The following is a 22,273-nucleotide window of genomic DNA, read 5'->3' on the forward strand; positions in this document are numbered from 1 at the left end:
AAAAGTTTGAGGTCAGTAAAACTTTTTTTGAATAAAAAAAAGCCACTCTTTTGAACTATTAAAAGAAATCTGCTAAAAAACAAAAAACAAAATATCACTTGACACTGAAGACTGGAGTAATGGCCGCTGAAAATTCAGCTTTGCTATCAAAAGAATAAATTGTAATGCCATTTCACAATGTTACTTTTTTAATGTATTTTAAACCAAATAAATGCAGCCATGATGAGACTTAAGACTACAAAACAATGATTGAAATGGTTGGCCAAGAACAGTAAAATAATGATTTACCAGATGAACACCTTGTGTGTGCGATGCTTTCCCTAGTTCTTCTGAAAGAAACATTATAGTCTGTAAATGGACCCTTCTGTCTGCTTAAAATGATCGGTATAATGAGTGTTGTGGTTGACAACATGTCAGCAGCATCTACAAAACCATTGACAAATCCAGCATGTTCACAAAAGGCCTCTATCTGTGGAATCACACACAAGCAACCCAAGTAAATCACAAATAAGCCTCTAACTGAACACTGTGAAAAAGGAAACACTCAATAAGTTGAGGCCAAAAAGGTAATTTCCTCATAAAACAACAGTCAATGGAATGTGTTAAAATGGCATTCATTTACAAGTCGAATTATTCATACATACGCCATGTCCAAAATCACGAGCTCATTTAGAAAAGAAAAGGGGATAGAAATAAATTAAAAAAACAGTGCCTAATGGGATAGTTCCCTCAAGTTGTTACAAATCCAAACCCAAATATATTGACTATGAACTTTCTTTTGTGTAACATAATGTGAAGAATGTTGGCAGCCAAACAGTATTGGTTACCATTGACTTTCATTGTATGGACAAAAAATAAAAAATATAAATGGAAGTCAATGAGAAACAAAACTGTTTGGTTCTTACATTCTTCACAATATCTTCTTTTGTGTTCCACAGCAGAAAGCAATTCAGGTTTGAAACGACATGACAGAATTTCAGTTTTTGGCTAAACGGTCCCTTTAAACAAAACAAGGATGACAAAAAAAAAAACAAAACATCACCTGTTGTTGAGTGGTGAAAAGACCCGCAGCGGAAACCCTTTAACAGATGACAAGCATCGACTAAAGAAAGAGAACAAGATACGGAGATCAATAGGATGATGTAGATTGATCCTTTGACATTTACATAATGAAAAAAAAAAACACTGCCTTAATAAGGAATGTATAAACATAGACTGATGAAGCAGCAGCTGTTGCTGTGCTGTAGTCACTATCCATGACATCTGACAACCTATGAATTCAACTGTCCCCTACAGCTAAAGCGGATTTTGCATATTGACATGATGATGCTTGTTTAATCTATTTAATGTTCAGACATGTTATTAGAGCTGAAAAGTGCTGACAGCTGTGACTCGTTTTTCAAACTTTTCATCAGAAGCGGATCAGAAAAAAAAATACACACAAAGCGCATGTAATTTAATGAAAAAAGAGCAACATTTTGAATAAAAAAAATCTTAAGTAAGTTTAAGAGCTTTCAGCAAAGCTATAGATACACAGTAATTAAAGACTTTAAAGATTATTTTCTTAGTACTCTCTAATAGAACCATTAAAGATTATTTTTCATTATTATATGTCCTAGTGACATTTAGGAAAATTGCTTCAGATTGCTTAAAAAGTAGCACCAGAAGCAGTAGGACAACTTCAGCTGAGCTCCGTGGGACCATTAGCTCATCATGACCGATATTGTGTTTTTGTTTATGGTGTGAGGGGTCAAAGGGTCATAAGGTTATGATAATACTAGTGCACCCTCATCCTAATGCACTGTATTGTGTGGAGACTTTAGCTCTGCTCTCCGCAGGAAGTTCGGAGCTGTGATAAGTAAGCTCTGGAGGAGAACAGACAGTGGCATTGTGACCCTTTAGGTCACTGTACACTCACATCAAAGCAGGAATCCCACATCTAACCCATCCCTGTAATTACAAGAGCTCTGAGAACAGGAGGAACTCATGAGGAAAATTGTAATATGAGAAGATGTGCCCTGAAATTATAGAAATGTGCGCGTATCAGATCTTGCTGAAACGTACTATTAGATGCATTCATTATCTGTATCTACTATTAGTATGCATACTCATTAATATAAACCATTCTTTACATTTAAAATGCATTATTTCAGTATTTTCTACTTTAAAAAGGAATAGTTCAACCAAAAAAAAAAATAATAATAATAAAATAAAATTCTGTCAATAACTAGTCACCCTCCAAACCCGTAGGACCTATTTTAACAATGTCCTTACTACCTTTCTGGGCCTGAACATTTCAGTTGTGTTGCGGTCTATGAAGGGTCAGAAGCTCTCGGATTTCATCAAAAATATCTTAATTTGTGTTCCAATGATGAACGAAGTTCTTACAGGTAAACATAAATTAATAGTCTATTAAAATGTGTCGGAAAACATGTAGTTCCACATATGTAATTTTGAGAACACATGCACAAAATTTTAGTCTATTAGACACAACACTCCAAGCGGACTGATCTTACAGAACACAACTTGGTTCAGGACCCTGACACCAGAGGATTTCCTGGGAATGAGCTCAGTAATTGCGAGCATGGCTTAACGAATCAATGAGCACTGATCAAATTAGGAGAAGCATTGTCTATCGACCGCAAAACTGACTCCAGGGACCCTCCCCTTGCTGTGGACATGCAGGGGAGCCTGTAAATAGAGCCCAGGAGTTCTGTCACGTAGCCACACAACCATGTAATGTTTGGGTTTGAAGCAGCAGTCAGTGGGACTTGCACGTAATCCAGCATTACTGAGAGAAAGAATAAAGGGTATTTAGAAATTAATAAGGATCATAATTTAAGAATCCTGCATCTTATCCCTAAGGCAGTTTTACTGGGGCTTACGGCGGATTATTAATCGGTTCCAAAGAAAAATTGAGATATGTGAATCTTAAAAAGAAGCATTGAAAAAACTAAAAGGTAATAAGCAAAATGTATGCATTGAAAGCTTTTGAATCCATTTTAAACATGACCAGTTCTCTGTTGCTTAGAGGCTTTGCCAGATCAAGACAGTATTAATCTTCCTTTCATGGAGAGATCTGTCACTGTACAGCATACTTGTCTGCCAAGGCCTGAGGTTAAGGAATTTTTAATCAAGTCATCACACCACAAGTCCCTGGAAGAGTTTTACACAGTCCGAGCACTCACACACACACGAGACATTTACACACAACAGTGCATTTGATCCCCAAAATATAAGAGGCAAATATCATGCAGCTTTGCCTGAAAACACAAAAGTGGTTATTGTCTTAACTAAATATGCTAAAAGTGTTTTCCAATGTGTCGTCTTTAGTATTTTATTTGTACACTTACTAACTAAAGACGCAATACAAATGTATTTTGGTAAATCTGTAAAAATTAGAGCGAGTTAGAATGCATTACATAAATGTATGTTGTAGGCTCAAGTTATCCTTTAATATTATTGTATGAAAGCAATATCCTTATTTGCATGAACTTAAATTTGTGCATGCACTTTTTAAAGCCATGCTTGAACTCAGCATTTCAATGTGATGTCATGCACTTGGAGCCAAACTACAAAAACCTGGTCTGCTCCTGACAATATTAGGAACCCCATTAGCATGAGTGGATATTAACAAACAAGCTGATTTTAATAATATAAAAAATGTTTGGTTTTATTGATTAGTGTAGAAGAGGCATGCTCTCAGTCTCATCCCTTAATGTTGTTCAATTGATAAAAAGGTTTAGAGTCTGTGATCTATAACATTCATCTGTAATTTGCAAAACACTCTCATTGTAGTTCATATTCTACTTTACAAATTAGTCGCAAATTCATATGAATTTGTACCCATATGTTTTTGAACAGACATGCTTCTGAAATACTTGAATTCATAAACCACCAATTCAAAGAGACACATGAGATCCGACTGCCAATTGCCCCCAGGTTTTATTCACATGTAGTTTCACATACGTAACCCCCAAACTCTCACAATTCAAACTTCAGGCATCATCAGCGACAACAATTTATCAATTGAATGTTTATTAATATTCTGATAATCTGAATATTTTATCCAACATGTAAAGCATTTCTAATCAGTGAGTCAAGTTGACGTGCAGGTGGCCTGTTCATTTCAATAAACAAAGTAGGTGGTGAGATCCTGTTTAGTCGTTTCAACAAATGCACAAACTCTGTTGTGATTTTCTGTCAGAAAACAAACTTGTTTGATTTTTCTCAAAAGCATGAAAGGTGGATGACAAGACATTAGAAGGTTGAATCCAGATGGAAATTTGGTTACCTAGGTGAACCTGCCCCTATTAGTGAAAACAGAAACCTGAGAGGGCTATTATGCACTGGACATTGCTTTAGCTCAGCCTTGAGCTCAGAGAAGCCAAGAACTGAATCTCTCTCTCTCTCACACACACAAACACAGGTTGTTTCTGATAAATATTAAGCAGAAACATGGAGTTAGCAAATTCGGTTTGTTAGATAAATTGGGGAGAGAGTTAGATGAGGCTGATGTCAGATGGTGTTTAATCACACTTAAAAGTAATGGTTGCACTTTATTTTACAGTACGTGTACTAACATGTACTTATAGTGTACTTACAGTGTATTTATCTAAGAAAGTGCTGGTAATACAAGGTAACTACATGGGGTAGGGTTAGGTTTAGGGGTAGGTTCAGGGTTAGTACCAAGTTATTACATAGTTATTGAAATTACTATCATAAGTACATAGTATGTACATTAGGAACAGGACTGTAAAATAAAGTGCTACCAAAGTAATCATACATGTGTTATCAACAGAAGCACGTCTGAACATAAAGAACAAGCCTGTTGCTGAAGGCTTGTACTGGTTAAGATAATATCATTGAGAAATCGAGCCAACGGCTTAATGTTTAGCAATTAATTTTCACAAAAAAGCATTTACAGGAAGTCAACAGGAAGAAAATTAACATTAAAAAGGCATTTGGAACAACATGAGGTAAATAAATAATTTATTTGGGGGTAAACTGTCCCTTTACGTACTGTAGGCTATACAAAAGTTAGCCAAAACTTTGTTAGCCGGATATCTACAGGCTTATTTTGGAGGGAGGAAAGCAGCCTACAGCTTCATACAGAAAGCATGGCTTAGCGGAGAATCGACAGCCTGATTTAAACTTAGCAATCATCTACATATATATAGAAAAAGAAAGAGAGTGAAGGCTGTCAAACACTGAATGAGGAGCATTGTGGCATGCCACAGCTAGGACAAAGACATCACATTCATTTCAGGGCAAAAGTTCACTTCAAGAATGAACAAAATGGTTTTGATTGATTTAAAACTAGGCGAAGAAAATATGCCAAAAAAGGAACCTTTACAGTTTGTCACCGGGCAGTACACTTAAAGGTACACCTTTGTAATTTTTTAACCCCTTAAAAGTGTATACTAGTAGCCCTAAAGTTTCATTTTGTGGATTTTTTTTTTTTTTTATATAATTTATATTTATTAAAAAAATTGTCGTGTGTTATACACAATCTTCCAGCATATGGTTATTATGTACATTATGTAATCAATGATTTGGGACAAATATAGTGACATTTCTAGATTTTGAGCAGTCTCCAGAGTCTGTTGGTGTGCTCTCATCAACATGCTTCTCATCTCCTTAAAGGGGTCATCGTATGCGACATGCAATAAAGTTGTTTGAACTGCAATGTGTTTTTTTTTTTAATCTCGTTAAAACATTCCCCTTTCTCAAATTAATCCATTCTCAGATGTGTGACATCACACAGACTCAGGCCCCTCCCACGATTGTTTTTTGACATTGTCATCAGTTCTCCATTGTTTCGATGGTGAAGCATATGTAAACAAGATTAGCTCCTAAGCGATTGAGGTGTTTTGTTGTTTAATATAATAAATGAACATAGCAGTCTTCATTTACTCCTGACATTTGAGCCACTGAAGATACAGTTGATTACCTTTGTTTCTGAAAGGAATACACCCCCCGTCCACCTAAATGTTCACGTAAATCATTTGTGGTCCAGCTTCACCTATAGAAGAAGTGAGTATAAGGCTATTTTACGAATGTTTTCAAATTGTTTTTTTTTTTTTTTTTAATAATGTGCTAGCTAGAAAGTTCTGCAGCTAAGGTAAATTTTCTCATGAGAACGGCTCGTCACCCCACTGAAGAGAGGGGCGGGGTGAGCACAGCTCATTAGCATTTAAAGGAACATGCACTAAAACGGGTTGCTAAAAACAGAGCTGATTTTGACAAGATAAAAAGAGTGTAGTTTTACACTACCAATGAGAAACTTTAACTAGAGCATGACCAATATGTTTATATATATATATATATATATATACACACACACAAACACATTTTTTGCAATGATCACTCGATCAAACACTTATAATGACATGACAGAGATATGTAATGGAGGCAGGGCATTTAACAATAAACTTTACTATACAAAATAAGTCTGATTTCAGTGCACTGAACAGTAAAGTTGAATTCAATTCCATTCAACTTTATTCCGTTGAAGTTTATTTGACCCTGGAACATTCATTCAACGATTTGTGCTACTGTCTTTACACAGACTAAACTTACTAGAGAAGTGTGAAGTGTGGCATAACATGGGGGAGCACATGCCTTGTGCATTTTAATGCCCTTTGAATGTAACATGTATGTTCCTTTCGAACTGGAATCATGGCAGAATGTCATGTGCAGTCCACTTTGCAGGGCACTTACAGTTGAATAAGACAACGCATGAATGCTGACTGAACAAGAGACTTCCTTACTGAAGGGAAAGTGTTGACTGGTGTCACTATCTCCCGGATGCGCCTGCAGATCTCCACCAAATCCATGGGATCCCTTCAGCTCAGTAGTGGTACTGTATGTGGTACACCATATACAAGATTTAATGATTTACAAGATTTAATGACTGACAAAATCCTGAATAGTGAAGCCAAATTAGTTTCTTTTTTTCTTGGACTAGTAAGGTAAACAATTATTGTATATACTGCTCTCTAAAACTTTAAATACATCTACAGTATTAGGTGATTCGCATCAATAGATGACAGTGCAGCATCTAACAGTATTGCAGTATTGGCCCTTAAAGCACAGAAGGAATTCAATGCTAATGCTAATTAAAAACTACTGAAAGCATCTTTAATAATGTAAAGTTATGGAAGTAAAATATAACTTATTGTGGTTTTCTTTCTATAGTCTACACACCAATCATTAAAAATAAGTTACTCAAATCTACGCACACAGGCCTAAAAAGAGTTTTACCGCTTTGAGACAAGCCAGACAGCATGTGACCACTGGACAACTAAAGGTAGTGTGCAGGACTTCAGCCTAACTGACACTGACTCAAGCAGTAACTCAAGCAGTCTGACAGGCAGCGGTACACACCTTCATCTGAAACCTGAGGAGATCAGTGGTCAGTCAACCAAGCTCTCTGTAGGCTGACAGTTTATCACAACACATACAGTCAAATATGGGAGGTTAAATATATTAGAGCTTACATATACACATTGCCTAAATAATGGCTTACTAGTTACTTTTTAAGCAAGGAGGTCAACTTCAAAACTTGGAAAAACCATTCCCTTTTATATAAAATCGCATTTGCTCAATAGATAAAATCTTTGCATTCTGCTATCTTTTGCTCAATGTCATCAAGTACTGCTATAACAAATAAAAATCAGGGGCAGGGGCTAACCAGACCATGCTAGCCAGCCAAACCTTGACCTCCTGTTTGTAACCAATCAAGTCTTGCTAGCAATTATTATTTTTTTGGCTTCTAGTTGACATGTTTGCCAATTGCTAATTGAAAATATGTCCATAGCACACACTGATTTCAACAGGAAAAGACTTTATGGCTAACCTTCAGTGTGTCCCAAAAGGTCTCAAAAAGGGCAGACATCCATGAATGGAGGGTTCTCAGCTGCACAGTGCTTGCACATACCATTCTCTGGATTTTTCACACCCAGGACTATTTGGCATTTGCCTTTCCTTAGTAAAGACCTACGTTCCTCAGACCTGCCTGTTCCTGCCCCAAACATTTAGCTCAGTATTCATCAATGCTACCCTTCACTGCATTCCATTGAGTGCTGAGCCTTTGCAAGGTAGTGAAGGGGAGACCAGGGGAAGGTTCATTCCCTGATTATCTTTTACTCACTTCAATCAGACCTTCAGTGAGAGACAGGAATCCTATTATCATTTATTGTTTCTCTGTATATCGTATTATGTTGTGTTTTCTAACTTATAGGTAAAGTCAGCTGCAATGTCTGGACCATGAACCTAAGCTTTTCATACCATACGAGTAGAGCAGACTTGACCCTTGGCATCTAAAATTGACTCAAACTGTTAATCTTTGCAAAACTTGTGCAGTGTATTTCAAGTTTTAATTGTACTACAATTGGCCTTGGAATGCTCCTAAAGACATAGTCCCTGTCCCAAATGGCACACTTCACATGTACTTGCGGACAATGACTGCCACGTGTACATGTCCATTAAGTCCAGGAGAGCGTAGAGTGTCCCATTCATCATCATTTTAGTTTTCAGAAGGGATCTTTGCTCCCTCGAGGCGAGCAACACGGATGACTTCTACTATAGACACAAGTGTGGCACAGTCGGGTATAAAACAGTATACCATCTGACTTTTGTTATCTTTCCTGTCAAATGGCACAGTTTAGAAAAGAGAGTTAACAGTGTTGTCAAAAATGAATGTCACTTGCAAATGTGGGTATGTCTCATTTCAAGAAAAACAAAAAGACTTCTGTGAAACAACCGGAACGTTGAGAAAGTAGGAGTTTTTCCTCTGTACCCACTAATCCCAGCTGGATCATGGCTCAGAATTTGTTTTCTCTTCTTGTCACCAGCAGAGATCTTTACATTGCTATTTGTGAATGTATCCTTATTTTGCATGATGAAAAATAAAGATACCATGCAATGAAGAGCTGTAGAGAGAAATAATTAAATATATTGCAATTAATAATTAATTAACTGCAAACAACAGCACAAATACATGCAATATAATAAAGAGAGCTATGAAACTTGAAAGTTTTTCAGGTCAAGTAAGTTTTTATTCAAGTAAGAAATACTAAAGAAATGATAGTAATCAAATGTACATTTTATCAAATTTAATTTCTGTAAAATGGAAAGCAATGCACTGATACTATTACAGACTAAAGGTTTTTTTTTAAAGCCCTTTCTTATGTTCTCAAGGCAAAGCTGTGAGGAAAGTTTCTGTAATTAATTAAAACCTTAAGAAACTACAATAACCAAAGTAGTATTCAATAAAAATCCAAGACTTTTGTTCTTGTAAATATTCCAAGTATTAATTTAATCACAGGAAATAATAAGAGGAAGTTCCCACAGAACTTGTCTAGATAATGAATTCCTAATTAATATGTAAACATGAATGTCTAGACAGCATCCTAAACTAAAATTCATTTTGGAGTCGGTCTTGATTTAAGTCAGCATGAGTGTCTTGAATACTGTCCAACAAGCCAGTGCGATGGTCCCTGATTGGATACGACCAGTTAACAACAACAACAACAACAACAAAAGTCCAGGACCTCCTCTCTCCTTATATTAATTGCCCTGTACCCCAGTCTCTTCCTAGAATATACCCCTCCTTCAGGCTAGCGAGACAAAAAACGGTTGCATTATTATGAGAAAAAGCTTTAACTGAAGCCACACTTACTGCATCTAATGGAAAATGACTGATTTGATTACAAAATGCACATGCTGTTCCACAAAAAGAAAGAGTTAATGAGGCATCAAATGCAGGTGATTAAAGCACTGCACGGAAAAGAAGGTAATTAGCATTTTGAATGCAAACAACTCATATTTTCCATCAGGAAGTCATAAAGAATCATGTGTTCTACTTTGAAGAGATAGAAAGCAGCATTTACTCTGAAAAATTTACTAACATCAAGTTATTAACCTGATTTACTGCACTTAAATGAAAGAACAACTATAATTTATAACTCTAAAATCATTTAAAAAGATAGAATTGCATTTTTGCATTTTTAATTGTGACAGAGCATTTACTAGTCAGTGAATTAAGACATTGGAGATTTCTTTTTTATTTTATTTAAACAAAAATAAATTACTGATTATTCAACAGTAAAGACATTATGATTTCAAATAAATACTATTATATTAATCTTCCTATTAAATCACCAAATTCTGACAAAAAAAGTACCACAGTTTAAACAAATATACTAAGCAGCCAAACCATTAAAGAGCCACACAGATGGGAAATCAAAAATTACCCGTATTACAGTGTGTGATGTAGCTGTCCATCAGTGTAAACAATGTGCAAAGTAATTAAACCAAAAAGTACACGATTTATAAAGTTATTGGCTTCTAAAGTAAGGAGTCGACTCTGAATCGCTGAAACGAGTCGTTATAGATTTCAAATCTTTTGTCCATCTCTATGTACGTCACTAGGCGCACTTTGCATAATAATCTCCGCCTACCGTCTTGGGAGAAACAGAACTCTGAACTGCCCCACCCCCCCACACAGACGCTCTGTTTGGTGTGAGAGCATCATGTCGAGGAGACCGTTTGTTTTATTTTCACTGCCAAAGAATGAAGATCAGAAGAACCAATGGCTAAAATTCATTTTTACCACAATACCAGAGCAGTACAACAAATCCTCACTGATGACTGCTTTTCTAATCTCGGTGAGTGCATAGTACAAGGCGGGATTTTCAAAGCGTTTGGCCATAAATGAGGGTTCATTACCAACTTTATTTAGACCAACGAGCATCTCCGAATCACAACGAGAAGTATGATTATGAAGTTATGGGTTTGTTTTCTCCCGAGCGTCTTATCAGTATGTGTGCTGTCTGCAGCCTGTCTGCGCTGATCTTCATTTACAAAAACTTCATTAAAATGAAGTGTAACTCCGTGAATACTCAACGAAGAGACATGAGTGAGATATCTATAGAAAACTTGACATGTCTTCTTTAAAACTAAACAAGTGCTGTTGAAAACAGATATTCTGTGATAAAGTAATTCATATGAAAACAACGGGATGTCTGTTTTTCATGTCTCTCTTCATTATATCTAATGTGACCACCATGCCCCCGCGCAGAACGCGCAATTCATATTCAAACTGAAGCGCGCGGCTTGAATACACCCACACAGAAGAAAAAGCAGCCAGACTGGTCAAGTTTTTTATTTTACTGTTTGCTTCGCGGTGAGAGGAATAAGACACAATTCACCCCAAACAGATGCTAACGCATTGTTTACCGTGAAGTTGTGTGCGGAACAACCAATCAAAACTGTGTCAGTTGACCAATCAGAACACAGTATGTTACCGAAAGGTGGGGTTTAAGGAAACTGAATCTTTTGAACAGCTTCGTGTGAACCGTTTGGGGATCTCTGAGAATTGAGGTAATTTTAAAATGATATTTTGAAAAAATGACAATGTTTTTTAACCTTGGATGGATTTAAACCTAATGTACAGGACTTATAAACAGTGATAGGAAGCTTAGAATTTTCATCTTACTGGCTCTTTAAAGCCTGATAATAGTAAATTTCTCTTGAGCTCATATCAGCAAATTAGAATTATATCTTACAAATACATTAAACCTCTTTTGAATGACCAGGAATACTTAAACAGAATCACAAAATCTTCATTGTCACCAACGAACGTACAACTAAAATCCGTCAAAAGCAATTTAGAAACCAACCTAAAATGTCACAGTTACCCATCTATAATATAGTGAGCACATCTCTATGCTAGAGATGTTTGGTATGCTTGGAGCAATGGTAAGGGGGTAGATTAGATTTGCAAACAGTTCTAACCAAGCAGCAAAGTGGAAGTAATTTCCTCTGTATAAACAGGCGACAGAGGCAGTGTGGATTTTACAGCTTGAGAAAGAGAGAGAGATGTAGGTGACAGTTCCCTTCACTATGAACTGAGCTTTGATCCCCATGTGCAAAGCTTTCTCAGCAAGGTGCAAATTGAGGAGGCTTCTGCCATGTGTCCACAAAGGCCTGAACGTACACATCGAAATGTTTTCACACTGGAAAATATTGTTCCAAACCTGTTTGTATTTTCTTTTATTCTGTGAAACACAAAAGACGATATTTTGAAGAATGTCTTAATCTGGACCAGACGGATTTTCATTGTATGGAGATTCAAACTTTCTTTTTTTTCAGGTTTTATAGAGGATTCATACAGGTTTGGAATGACAAGTAAATAAATAATTTTTAACTAACTAATGCATGATGGTACAAAACTAATAGAACAGGATAACATTTTAATGAGGGACACAATGTGTATAGCCACTTCCTATTGTTTTCAAATTGAAAGGGGCATGTATTCTGTGCACATGGACAGGAAGTGACACACATTGTGACTTTGCACATTAAAACTTCTTCTCATTTGAAACGGTCACATTGCCACCCATGAACAGCATTCAACTTCAAAGACATCTTACAGCCATTTCGCTTTCAACAATAAGAATTCATCCGCAATGCAAGCATGAAAGAAAGACAGGGTTCTCGCATTATTTAATATGGTCTTTCATTATGTCACTGATGAAAGGAGGCTTTAGAAGACTTTCATCTTGGAACAGTTCCCTCTTTAAACAAATGGGACTACCTCCAAAAGATGTCTCGGCATCACAAAGCCTTCTTCCATTCAGTCTCAGAGCAGAACCACACACATTTGACACCCTGTGGATATGCCAATTTTACTCTGGATTAGCCCGTCACAAAATAAACTATCACAGGTTTATTGTGGTCTTAGAGGTCACAGGCTTCTTGAGGAGTGCAACTGGAATATCAGAGGAAGCCAGCAAGGAAGAATTTAAAAACTGTCTGCTGTTGAAATGATGGGTGAATGCACCCAATGCATGGTGTTTGAAAAGAGAAAGGGCTCCCTTGTTTTAGATATGCCAAACAGAGGTTTCATTTCTGACACTGATATTTGTAGGTCGCTGACAATCCTTTTCACTAGAGCATAATAATGTCTTTGTGAGTCTTTTACAGACTGTGCATGGCACTGGTGCCAACCTGGAAGAATGAGCATGCCAACACAGCACACACAATGCACATGTTATACTGCGGTGTTTCTGACTAAAAGCCTTCTGTTAGAGCTTCATTTTAAATCTGCATTTAAAAAAAAAAGTGAATTGGTTAACTACAAGTATTTAATACATGTACCATTACAGTACATTACTTTGATAATTTGATCTGATCATTTTTAAGTTAGATTTTTTCCTTATTTACATCAAGGTTTATTCCATTTTATGTTGTTCTGTGAATGCAATTACTTTAGTGTCACGTCACTTGAGTTGCCCTGGTGGAGTTTTGCCTTTGTATGGCACTGTGCGCTGTCTAGTCTTTGCCACGGTTTATTGATAGGTCACTTAGGATGAACTTTGATTCATTATGTGGCCTTGTATTTGATCTGTATTATTATGGTTGTCTTCAGTATAATTTAAGGTCAGATTTTGTTACTACAACCCTGCATATGCCTGGATTATAACTGGATATATTCAACGGGAAAACTATTAGAATCTAAAAAAAAAACCAAAAAAAAAAACCACAATGATTATATTAAATGACTGTTAAATGACTCAAACCACCAGCTTTAGGATATCAGCCATTTACACTGAGGTTATCATGAAAATCTGTTCATACTTCCTCAAATCTTCAAAGGAAGGGCAACCATCATAATTACGTCCTGTCAAGTGACCTGAGGACTTCAGCTACACATCTGAAGAGTTTCAGAATTTGCTCGACTTCATTTTTTACTTGGGGAGAGTGGGGAGTGTTGTAACAATCAGTTTAACAAAACAGAAATTAGCTAAACCAGTTATAAATAAATATATAAAGAAATATAAATGCGTCTCATACACTTTTATACATGCCCACTGTATCACACATGACTGAGGTCTGAGAGGTTAGTAAATAAAAAATATTTTTTAGATATCTAAGTTTTAATGTAAACTTCTTGCACACATTGTCAAATGTCTGTTTTCTATAAGTGTAACACCAGCACTCTTTGTACTTGACATTCATTTGCGCAGTTAGTATTGTTTAAACTGCTTTAATTTGTAACAGACACATATTCTAACACAAAAACACCGAGCTACAGACCTTGAAACAACTGCGTTAGATCACTGTTCCCCCCTACAGGTACTCAGTTAGGAAAACCTACCCTAACCACGTAGCAAACAATTTACATGACACAATTACAAACGGATAAAACAACTTAAACCTCAAACACACTGTGTAACGGGAAAATTTCAGAACCCATGCTTCAAGACGCAAAAACATTTGCAAATAAATAAATAAAAAATAAAAACATTTTACATGAGGAATAGAAAACAGGTGTGACAAAACACGGATTACTGAGCAGGCTCGACACACAAACATGAAAGACGAAAACACTTTTGCCCACAAAGATTGACCCTGTTAACCATTAAAATTATACTGTAGCTAATCTCTTATCTTGCAGCAAGTAACAAGAGTCGCGCGACCAATGCACGCGCAAACCCCCACCGCTTTTATTCCTACGTTACTTTTGAAGCTCAGCTAGATGTCAAGATTTTTTTTCTCATTTATTTAACCTGAGATTTAAAAAAAAATGCAGCTGAACATATATCCTACCACAGAAAGAAAAATGTTTGCTGACCTGTTGTAGGTGGATCAGGTTTCGCACGCGCCCTGAAGTGAGCGATAAAGGGCTAGTTTATAAGCATGCGGCCGGCGGTTTATAAAGCGGAACAATGAATTACCTTTTTTCCCAAAGAGGTTTGTTTATACGTCCTTCTCCCGTCCCTGCGCTCCCTTTGTAAAAGTCCCGGTGAAGTGTTCTCTTCGCTCATGCGCACAAGAGCAGCACGAATCGCTGAACTCGACCCGAGACACAATACATGTTCCCTGACGTGAGACTGAGAGCGTGACGTACAAATAACTGAGTACACAAAGGCAGGTGCTCCTCTTACTGCTTACGATATCAGCAGAGCCACTGAAAGTCACCCATGTTATATGTTTCAATCAAAAGATTATAATGCTTTATAATTTAAGATGAAATGTTTATGCTAAAGCTGGGATCTCTATCCCTTCTGGGGCATTTTCACTTTTTCCTCAGTGGGCTATATGAACTCTGCAAAGTCGTGACTTTAATGTTGGTTTTACTAAATGTTAAGCCTTAAATGGGATCCTAAACTTAAACGAATAGATTCTCACTAATACCAATACTGTTTTGAAACTTAATTGGATTTTTAATGATAATGAGTGTGGCTGAACAACATAGGATCAGGCAGGAGCCTTGCTTGAAGAGATACAGTCAAAAGTTGATATGCACCTTGCAGAATCTGTAAAATATTAATAATTATTATTAGTAATTAACTAAATAAGAGATAAATAAAATAGCATTGCCTTTTGTTGATGTTTTTATTTAGACAAGACTGGTCTACTGAATAAGCACTTTCACATAAGACTTTTGAATTAAAGAATAACAAAATGCCATATTTAAAATGTACATATATGATTGATTCTGAATGCTATGTTTCATCCACTTTTTCATCTTTTTTTCTGATGTGGCCAATCTTGAAGGGTTGAGGTGAGATGTGTGGCATCATGTTGACCATTAACATTTTATACAGTATGAGATAATTTCTGAAAATATTAAAAAGTCTTGCCAACAGACATGAGTTCTGTATCTTGCTCTAATACATTTTAATAAGGAAATAGCATATATTGATGTGATTTTAATGTCTATAAAGTCTATTTGAATGTCTATGTTTTTAATTATTGAAAGTTTATGAGAACAAAGTTTATGCTGAAATTGGATCATTCATGCTGCTCTGCGAGGAAAGATGTGCTATTTGAATTCAGAACAATTAATCAGGGCTGACCTCTAGTGGTTACTTTAGGTAGTTCAGTATGGAGTCACAATAAATTCATGAAGTACTAGGCTGAGTTATCTGAAACAGCTATCCTTACAAAACACCCATTACTGCATATTTCTCGTTATGAGGCAAATGCAGATTATTCACTGCCGCTTAAATGTTTTTGCAACGATAATGCCCTAGAGCCATGTAGCTATGACTGTAAAGAAGAACACATGAGTATGTATGTCTTGGGTGTCAAACTCAGTTCCTGGAGGGCCACAGCCCTGCACAATTTAGATCCAACTCCAATTAAACACACTGGATCCAGCTAATCAAGTCATTTAGGTTTCTTTGAAAACTACATGGTACGTGTGTTGGAACAGGGTTGGGACTAAACTCAGCAGGAACTGAGTTTGACACCCCTGATGTATGCAAATGTTTTATGTCTTAAGGGGAACCACTCTATTATTTGTGTGTTGACCTTTATTTAAAGCTTATGAGGAGAACTGAAAAACAAATGGAAATAGAGATAAAAGCCCCTCTAAAAAGTAAAAACCAGCCGACAAACCAACCTGACTAGTATGAGAGTAGGTCTATATGACTAGTAAGAAAAAAACAACAAACAAGGCAGAGTGAAGAATTCACTTGCATTTATATTAGCAGATAACTGTGGAAAATCAACAACTCTTTTTAGACAGCTCAAATGCAAAAATGTGGACAGAATTATTCCAGTTGAGATTAAAGTTAAACGAGGTAAGAGAAGTTCCTCCAATCATCCTAAACTGCTTCCACTCGTATAGTGGGAATCACTCGGCTCTTCACTGCTGGGTCAGACCCAGGATCATGATGACACAGCACAGGCCAGCCACGAGGGAGACTTTCATCCACACCCCCGTTTCCGCAAAGCATTATTGTTTTGAAACTTCCACACAGTCAGTCCGTCACACCTCTGAACCTCTGGATGTGCACTTCTCATTGGTTTAGCTCTCCATACACCCCTTTCCGAAGCATTTCCGCCTTCATATTTTTGTTTCCGCGAAAGCCTGGGTTGCACGAATTAGACATTATTGAGCAGCGAGATTTATTTTTACATCAGCGCAAATCTTGAAATCTGCAGTCATGTCAGACCGGGGTTCTTTCGACACTAATGTTGTGACTTTGACGAGATTTCTGCTTGAAGAAGGCAGAAAAGCCAAAGGCACGGGTGAGCTGACGACCCTGCTGAACGCGATGTGCACGGCTGTGAAAGCCATCTCGAGCGCGGTCAGGAAAGCAGGGATCGCGCACCTGTGAGTATGTTACAGCCTACACAGTCGATGGGACTCCAAAAAAGTTTAGGATGCAAAAACATTAGCTGCGAAACGAATCTATTTGTATTGTTTCTAATATAAAAACACCAGAAGCATGCAAGAAAATGTCCAGTTTAAAAAAAAAACAAACAAAAAAAAAACAATAAAGAAATATTTTGGCTTCTTTTTTTCTTTCTATTTTTCAGTAATAAAAATGTATACACCACGGTTGCAGAAGAAGAAGAAAAACTGGTTTGTATCTCTAGGGCCTCTGTATATTACAAGTTTGGAAAGCTTTCAGTATATGTTTTGGTTATTTATGCAAACTGCTGTTGTACTATTTGATATTGTGTTCCATTACATATATTGCAGTTCTGTGAACAAGCATTGAGAAACAACACCTAAAAAATCCTTTCTGTCCCTCTGGTCTGGTTCAACTCTTGACTTTGGAAAATGTCTGACAGGTACGGCATTGCTGGAGGTACCAATGTGACGGGTGACCAGGTTAAGAAGCTGGACATCCTTTCCAATGACCTCGTCATAAACATGATCAAATCCTCATACACCTCATGTGTGCTGGTCACTGAGGAACATGAAACCGCAATCATAGTGGAGCCAGATAGACGGGTAAGAACTGCACGAGTAAGACATTATAAAAGCTCCCTGAAGAATAACTATTAAGTGTTTAATCACCCCAAACCATTTAATCAAGTTTTGTTTAATGTGTTTGCCAAAACTTGCCAATGAGTTTACAGTAACTTTTCACGTTTGATTCAAAGAATGGAAAAGTGTGTGTTCTGTGCAGAGCACGGAGAGCTAGTCTGATTTTTGGCAACTAAGATTAGGTCTTAACTTGTGAAAATCAGAACATTGTCTGCATTGTTGGCCAGAAACCCATCCTGAATCTAATCTGACATCTATGGAAAGGACACTGAGAGACTTGTGCTAAGATGTATTTATGAATAGTCAGGAAAATCAAGGATTTTTAAAGGCCTTTCCATCCTGAATATTACACAGAAGTTAATAAAAACAGACAAATGCATGGAAATGTAATTTTAAATAAAAATGTTTCTATTTCTTAACTCAAGAAAACATTCTATAGAATGATTACAAAATCCTTGTCAAGTCATGAATGACTGATAAAGTCTTGGAAATATATTAATCAAAAGCTTTGGACACTCTCTATAACTTAAAATCAGACATAAGTCAGGCAGTTTTAAGTTTTAAGGAGGAGTGATGATTGAATAAGGAGTTGAGTGTAGTGAGGTTATGGAAAAGTCAAATGTCCTCATATAATTGAGCAAAATCATCATTAATCATTAAACAACTATATGACCAGATGCACCGCTGCTTTAGTAATATTTAATTAACCGACGCTTCTTCCATGTGTTTAAGGGTAAATACGTTGTTTGCTTTGACCCTCTTGATGGTTCATCCAACATTGACTGTCTTGCTTCGATTGGGACCATCTTTGCCATCTACAGGAAGGTATGACTGCATATATTTAACAGATTTGCAGATATACATGGCTGAAATGATTGCTGTGTTCACAGTGCACAGACAGTGAGCCGTCTGAGAAGGATGCCCTGCAACCTGGCAGAAGCATAGTGGCTGCTGGATACGCACTATACGGCAGTGCCACCATGATTGTCCTCTCCACTGGTCAGGGAGTCAACTGCTTCATGTTAGATCCAGTGAGTCACTTTTACTCTCCATACACAGTTAGCAGTTGTAGGAGCATTTAGCAATAAATCGGTCGGTCGGTACAGTTTATTCAGTCTACACAAAGCAAACTAAGAACTGCATGTGTTGTAAATCATTTGTAGCTTGAAATGATATGATTCATAGAGCTAGGAGACATTGTTCAAAACAGTGTAGTATTTCTTTCTTATTCTAATGGCTCCCAAATTTGAATGTCTTGCCATAATTTATGAAGTATATTACAGTAAATGTCTTCTTTTTTTTCCTCTTCTTCTTCTTAAGGATGAATCTTTGTTTTTGCGGTGGTAAATGGCAGCATGTTCCAGCATGTCCTGTCCATATGCAATACGTTCTAAATAACCCGTGTTAATTAATTTATCATGTTATTTATTGTGACATCAGGCTATTGGCGAGTTCATTCTGGTCGACAGAGATGTGAAGATTAAGAAGAAAGGCAAGATCTACAGTCTGAACGAAGGTTATGCCCTTTATTTTGATCCTGCTGTCACCGAGTACCTGCAGAAGAAAAAGTTTCCAGAGGTTCAGTATGAAAAAAAAAAAAAAAAAAACTTTTTATTTATTTATAACAAATCAAATGATTATAGAAGTTGAACAAATGTACACATTTCAAATTCACCTCAATCACATTTTCATAATTAAATATACATAATATTATAATATCCAGCTTCTAGAGGACACACAGTAAATCTATTAAAATGTGTTCAGGATGGCAGTGCACCCTATGGAGCGCGTTACGTAGGCTCAATGGTGGCAGATGTGCATCGAACGCTTGTTTACGGAGGAATCTTCCTTTACCCTGCAAATGAGAAGAGCCCCAAAGGAAAGGTACTTCATCGAAACATTCTTTACATTTACATGACTTTGCTTTGATATATATATATTAGTCTAGGAGTATAGTAGTATTGTTTTAGGTGGATGGATCATTGCTCTTCAAAGATTTTGTCTTGATAAAAATCTGATTCAACAGCCCAAAAAGTAGGAAGTTGCTCTAAAATGTCTGAATGCATTTATTAAAATACTTTTCTGACCCAATTTGCTGTTGGTTTTAACTAGTAAGTTCCAAGGGGTTCCTCAAGTTTATATAGAGTAACCACAGCAGTTTGTCACATGATCCACTATGTTTGACTATATGTGGGAATTGATATGTATTGTTCATATATTCACTTAAAAGTGTACGTATCATTTTAGGGACACTGTACTATTTAGTGAAGTAGCTACATGAATGAAGTAAAGAAATGAAAAGAGTATATATATGACCTTTGCTCCAGTTCTTTTGTTTGGCGTCACATCAACAGGTGTGTCAGTGTTTACTCTCTCTTACCCACATGACCTGTGCTGAAAATTGATCTGTTACAGTTACATTGTAACATAGATTCTTGTGTAAAAGCCATTGTGCCATGCTATCATTTCACAATATCATAATTTAAAAAACCTTGGTGAGAAGAAAACTTTATTCAACGAATAAACTTCATTAACTTGATCATCACATCTACAACAAGGCCTGTAGAGGGAGCTCTAGAGCTGTAGAAAAAGAAGCCCTAACCAAATAAGCTTTTCATTAACACATGGTTTGTTAGGATAGGACCATATTTGGCTGAGATACAACTATTTGAAAATCTGGAATCTAAGGGTGCAAAAAAATCCAAATATTGAGGAAATTGCCTTCAGAGTTGTCCAAATTCAGTTCTTAGCAATGCAGATTACTAATCAAAAAATAAGTTTTGATATATTACAGTAGGAAATTTATAAAATATCTTCATGGAACATGATCTTTACTTAATGTCCTAAGGATTTTTGGCATAAAAGAAAAAACAAAAATTTTGACCCCGACTATTGCTACAGACATACCTGTGATACTCGAGACTGGTTTTGTGGTCCAGGGTCACAAATATTCTTGAATGAATATGGGAGGAGGCTAAAAGAGACTTGTAAAGCTTTGTTTGTATTCCACCTTCTTCAGCTCCGACTGCTGTACGAGTGCAACCCCATGGCCTTCATCATGGAGCAGGCCGGAGGGATGGCCACCACAGGGACCACCAACATCCTGGACATCCAGCCCGAGAGCCTCCATCAGCGGGTACCTGTGGTTATGGGTTCCCCTGATGATGTCCAAGAGTACATCTCCATCTTTCAGAAACATCATAAATGAAAAGCAAAAGCCAGAATGAGAAAATATAAAGAAGTTACATATACTTGACACTCCAAAATAAGATACCAAAGTATATTCTTACCTGTATATATGATCACTGTCCCTAAAACCAAAAGTTTATATACACTTTATACCTCCATTAATAAAGATAAGAAGATTTTTTTTTATCTACACTTTACAGCAGGATTTACTTTGAGGCTGTTATTATAGAAACGCAGTGTTTTCCGCTTTAGACAATCTACCTGAGTGTTATTGGCAGTTGAAATTGTTGATGGCCAAAATGACAAGAAGCAAATTCATGCTGGCAATGAGGATGACTTGAATTTAAGTCGACCAAATAATCACTTTTAAGGGAAGCTGTGAATAAAGTTCTTGGTGAAACCAGACTTTGTCAGATATGTGCTGTGTTAACTACTCTTACACGATTTATAATGTGCAAACACTAAACAGTACAACTACTGAAATTCTGTACAAATACTCACATTTCTGTAAGCGTCTGAAGACACAATAATATAACTTTTGAATGAAAAAGGCTACTTTCCTTCACCATACCTAATGTATTCCTATATAAACACAGATTTAAATACAGGACATGATGTACAACAAGTTCAAGCAACCAAATGAAGAGCAGATGACCTTTTCTGTAAAGGCCAGTAGGCGCAAAGAGCCCTGCTGATATTTGAGACACAAGTTCTGTTTGAGTATAGAAATGATCAGAGAAATGCTCTCCTGTGTTCAGAGATCTCTTCTCAGCTTTTCTTCTGTGAGCAAAATGTTATCTGGAAGGTTCTGATCCTAATGAGTTTATTATTTTGGGCTCTGAAAGCCAACCTATTGAATCTGGAGAGTGACATCTATACCAATGCTGAAATGATTGCATAAACATCGCTTACAATTTAAGTTATGTTTTCAGAAAGCATGCTAATTGCACTTTTCAGTGCTGTGAATCCGATATAATGCACAAGCAGCGTGCTGCATATCTATTTTTTTAAAATGTGTTTAGTAATGGTCACAGACTTGATTTTAAGTTATAGGGACACATTTACATATAAATAAAAACACAGTTTTATTAATGGGATCAATTTAATAGACTTTCCGTATTTATTGGGACACGGCTGTCATAAACAATCGTGAGCTTTGCTTCATGACCCATGACCTTTTAACCTCTGAGTATGTCATGTGTCAAGACTGGGCATTCATAATGAGCGGAGAGCCAAGGAACGTGCTTCTGGCTCTGCTAGCATTCCAACTACACTACTGTCACT

General features: G+C 36.7%; 2 protein-coding genes across 5 annotated transcripts in view; one reads left to right on the forward strand and one right to left on the reverse strand.

The window, feature by feature from the left end:
• The window catches only part of LOC127957929 (KN motif and ankyrin repeat domain-containing protein 1), a 45,606-nt gene extending 30,683 nt beyond the window's left edge, over positions 1-14,923 (reverse strand). The window contains exons 1-2 of one of the 3 annotated variants that reach the window (XM_052556644.1): positions 14,748-14,862; positions 1,043-1,102 (exon numbers count right to left, since the gene is read on the reverse strand). The gene's annotated coding sequence lies outside the window, so the exon portion shown is untranslated. Of the gene's footprint in view, positions 1-1,042; positions 1,103-14,644 lie in introns of all 3 variants that reach the window. The other 2 variants (XM_052556642.1, XM_052556643.1) reach the window with 2 other exon arrangements.
• A 1,821-nt stretch (positions 14,924-16,744) lies between these two features.
• On the forward strand, positions 16,745-21,392 carry LOC127957690 (fructose-1,6-bisphosphatase 1). 2 transcript variants are annotated; one of them, XM_052556321.1, is made up of 8 exons: positions 17,002-17,137; positions 17,344-17,389; positions 17,602-17,764; positions 18,533-18,625; positions 18,691-18,831; positions 19,241-19,378; positions 19,565-19,684; positions 20,820-21,392. In XM_052556321.1, exons 2-8 carry the CDS (start codon positions 17,352-17,354, stop codon positions 21,006-21,008), a joined length of 882 nt encoding a protein of 293 aa, XP_052412281.1. In that variant the 5' UTR covers positions 17,002-17,137; positions 17,344-17,351; the 3' UTR covers positions 21,009-21,392. The 2 variants fall into 2 exon arrangements, with proteins under 2 accessions (XP_052412280.1, XP_052412281.1); XM_052556320.1 differs by lacking the exon at positions 17,344-17,389 and having other exon boundaries at positions 16,745-17,137.
• Positions 21,393-22,273: the final 881 nt, after the last annotated feature.

Source organism: Carassius gibelio, chromosome B5 (genome assembly GCF_023724105.1).
Source record: "Carassius gibelio isolate Cgi1373 ecotype wild population from Czech Republic chromosome B5, carGib1.2-hapl.c, whole genome shotgun sequence".
In the NCBI taxonomy this organism is placed as follows: domain Eukaryota; kingdom Metazoa; phylum Chordata; class Actinopteri; order Cypriniformes; family Cyprinidae; genus Carassius; species Carassius gibelio.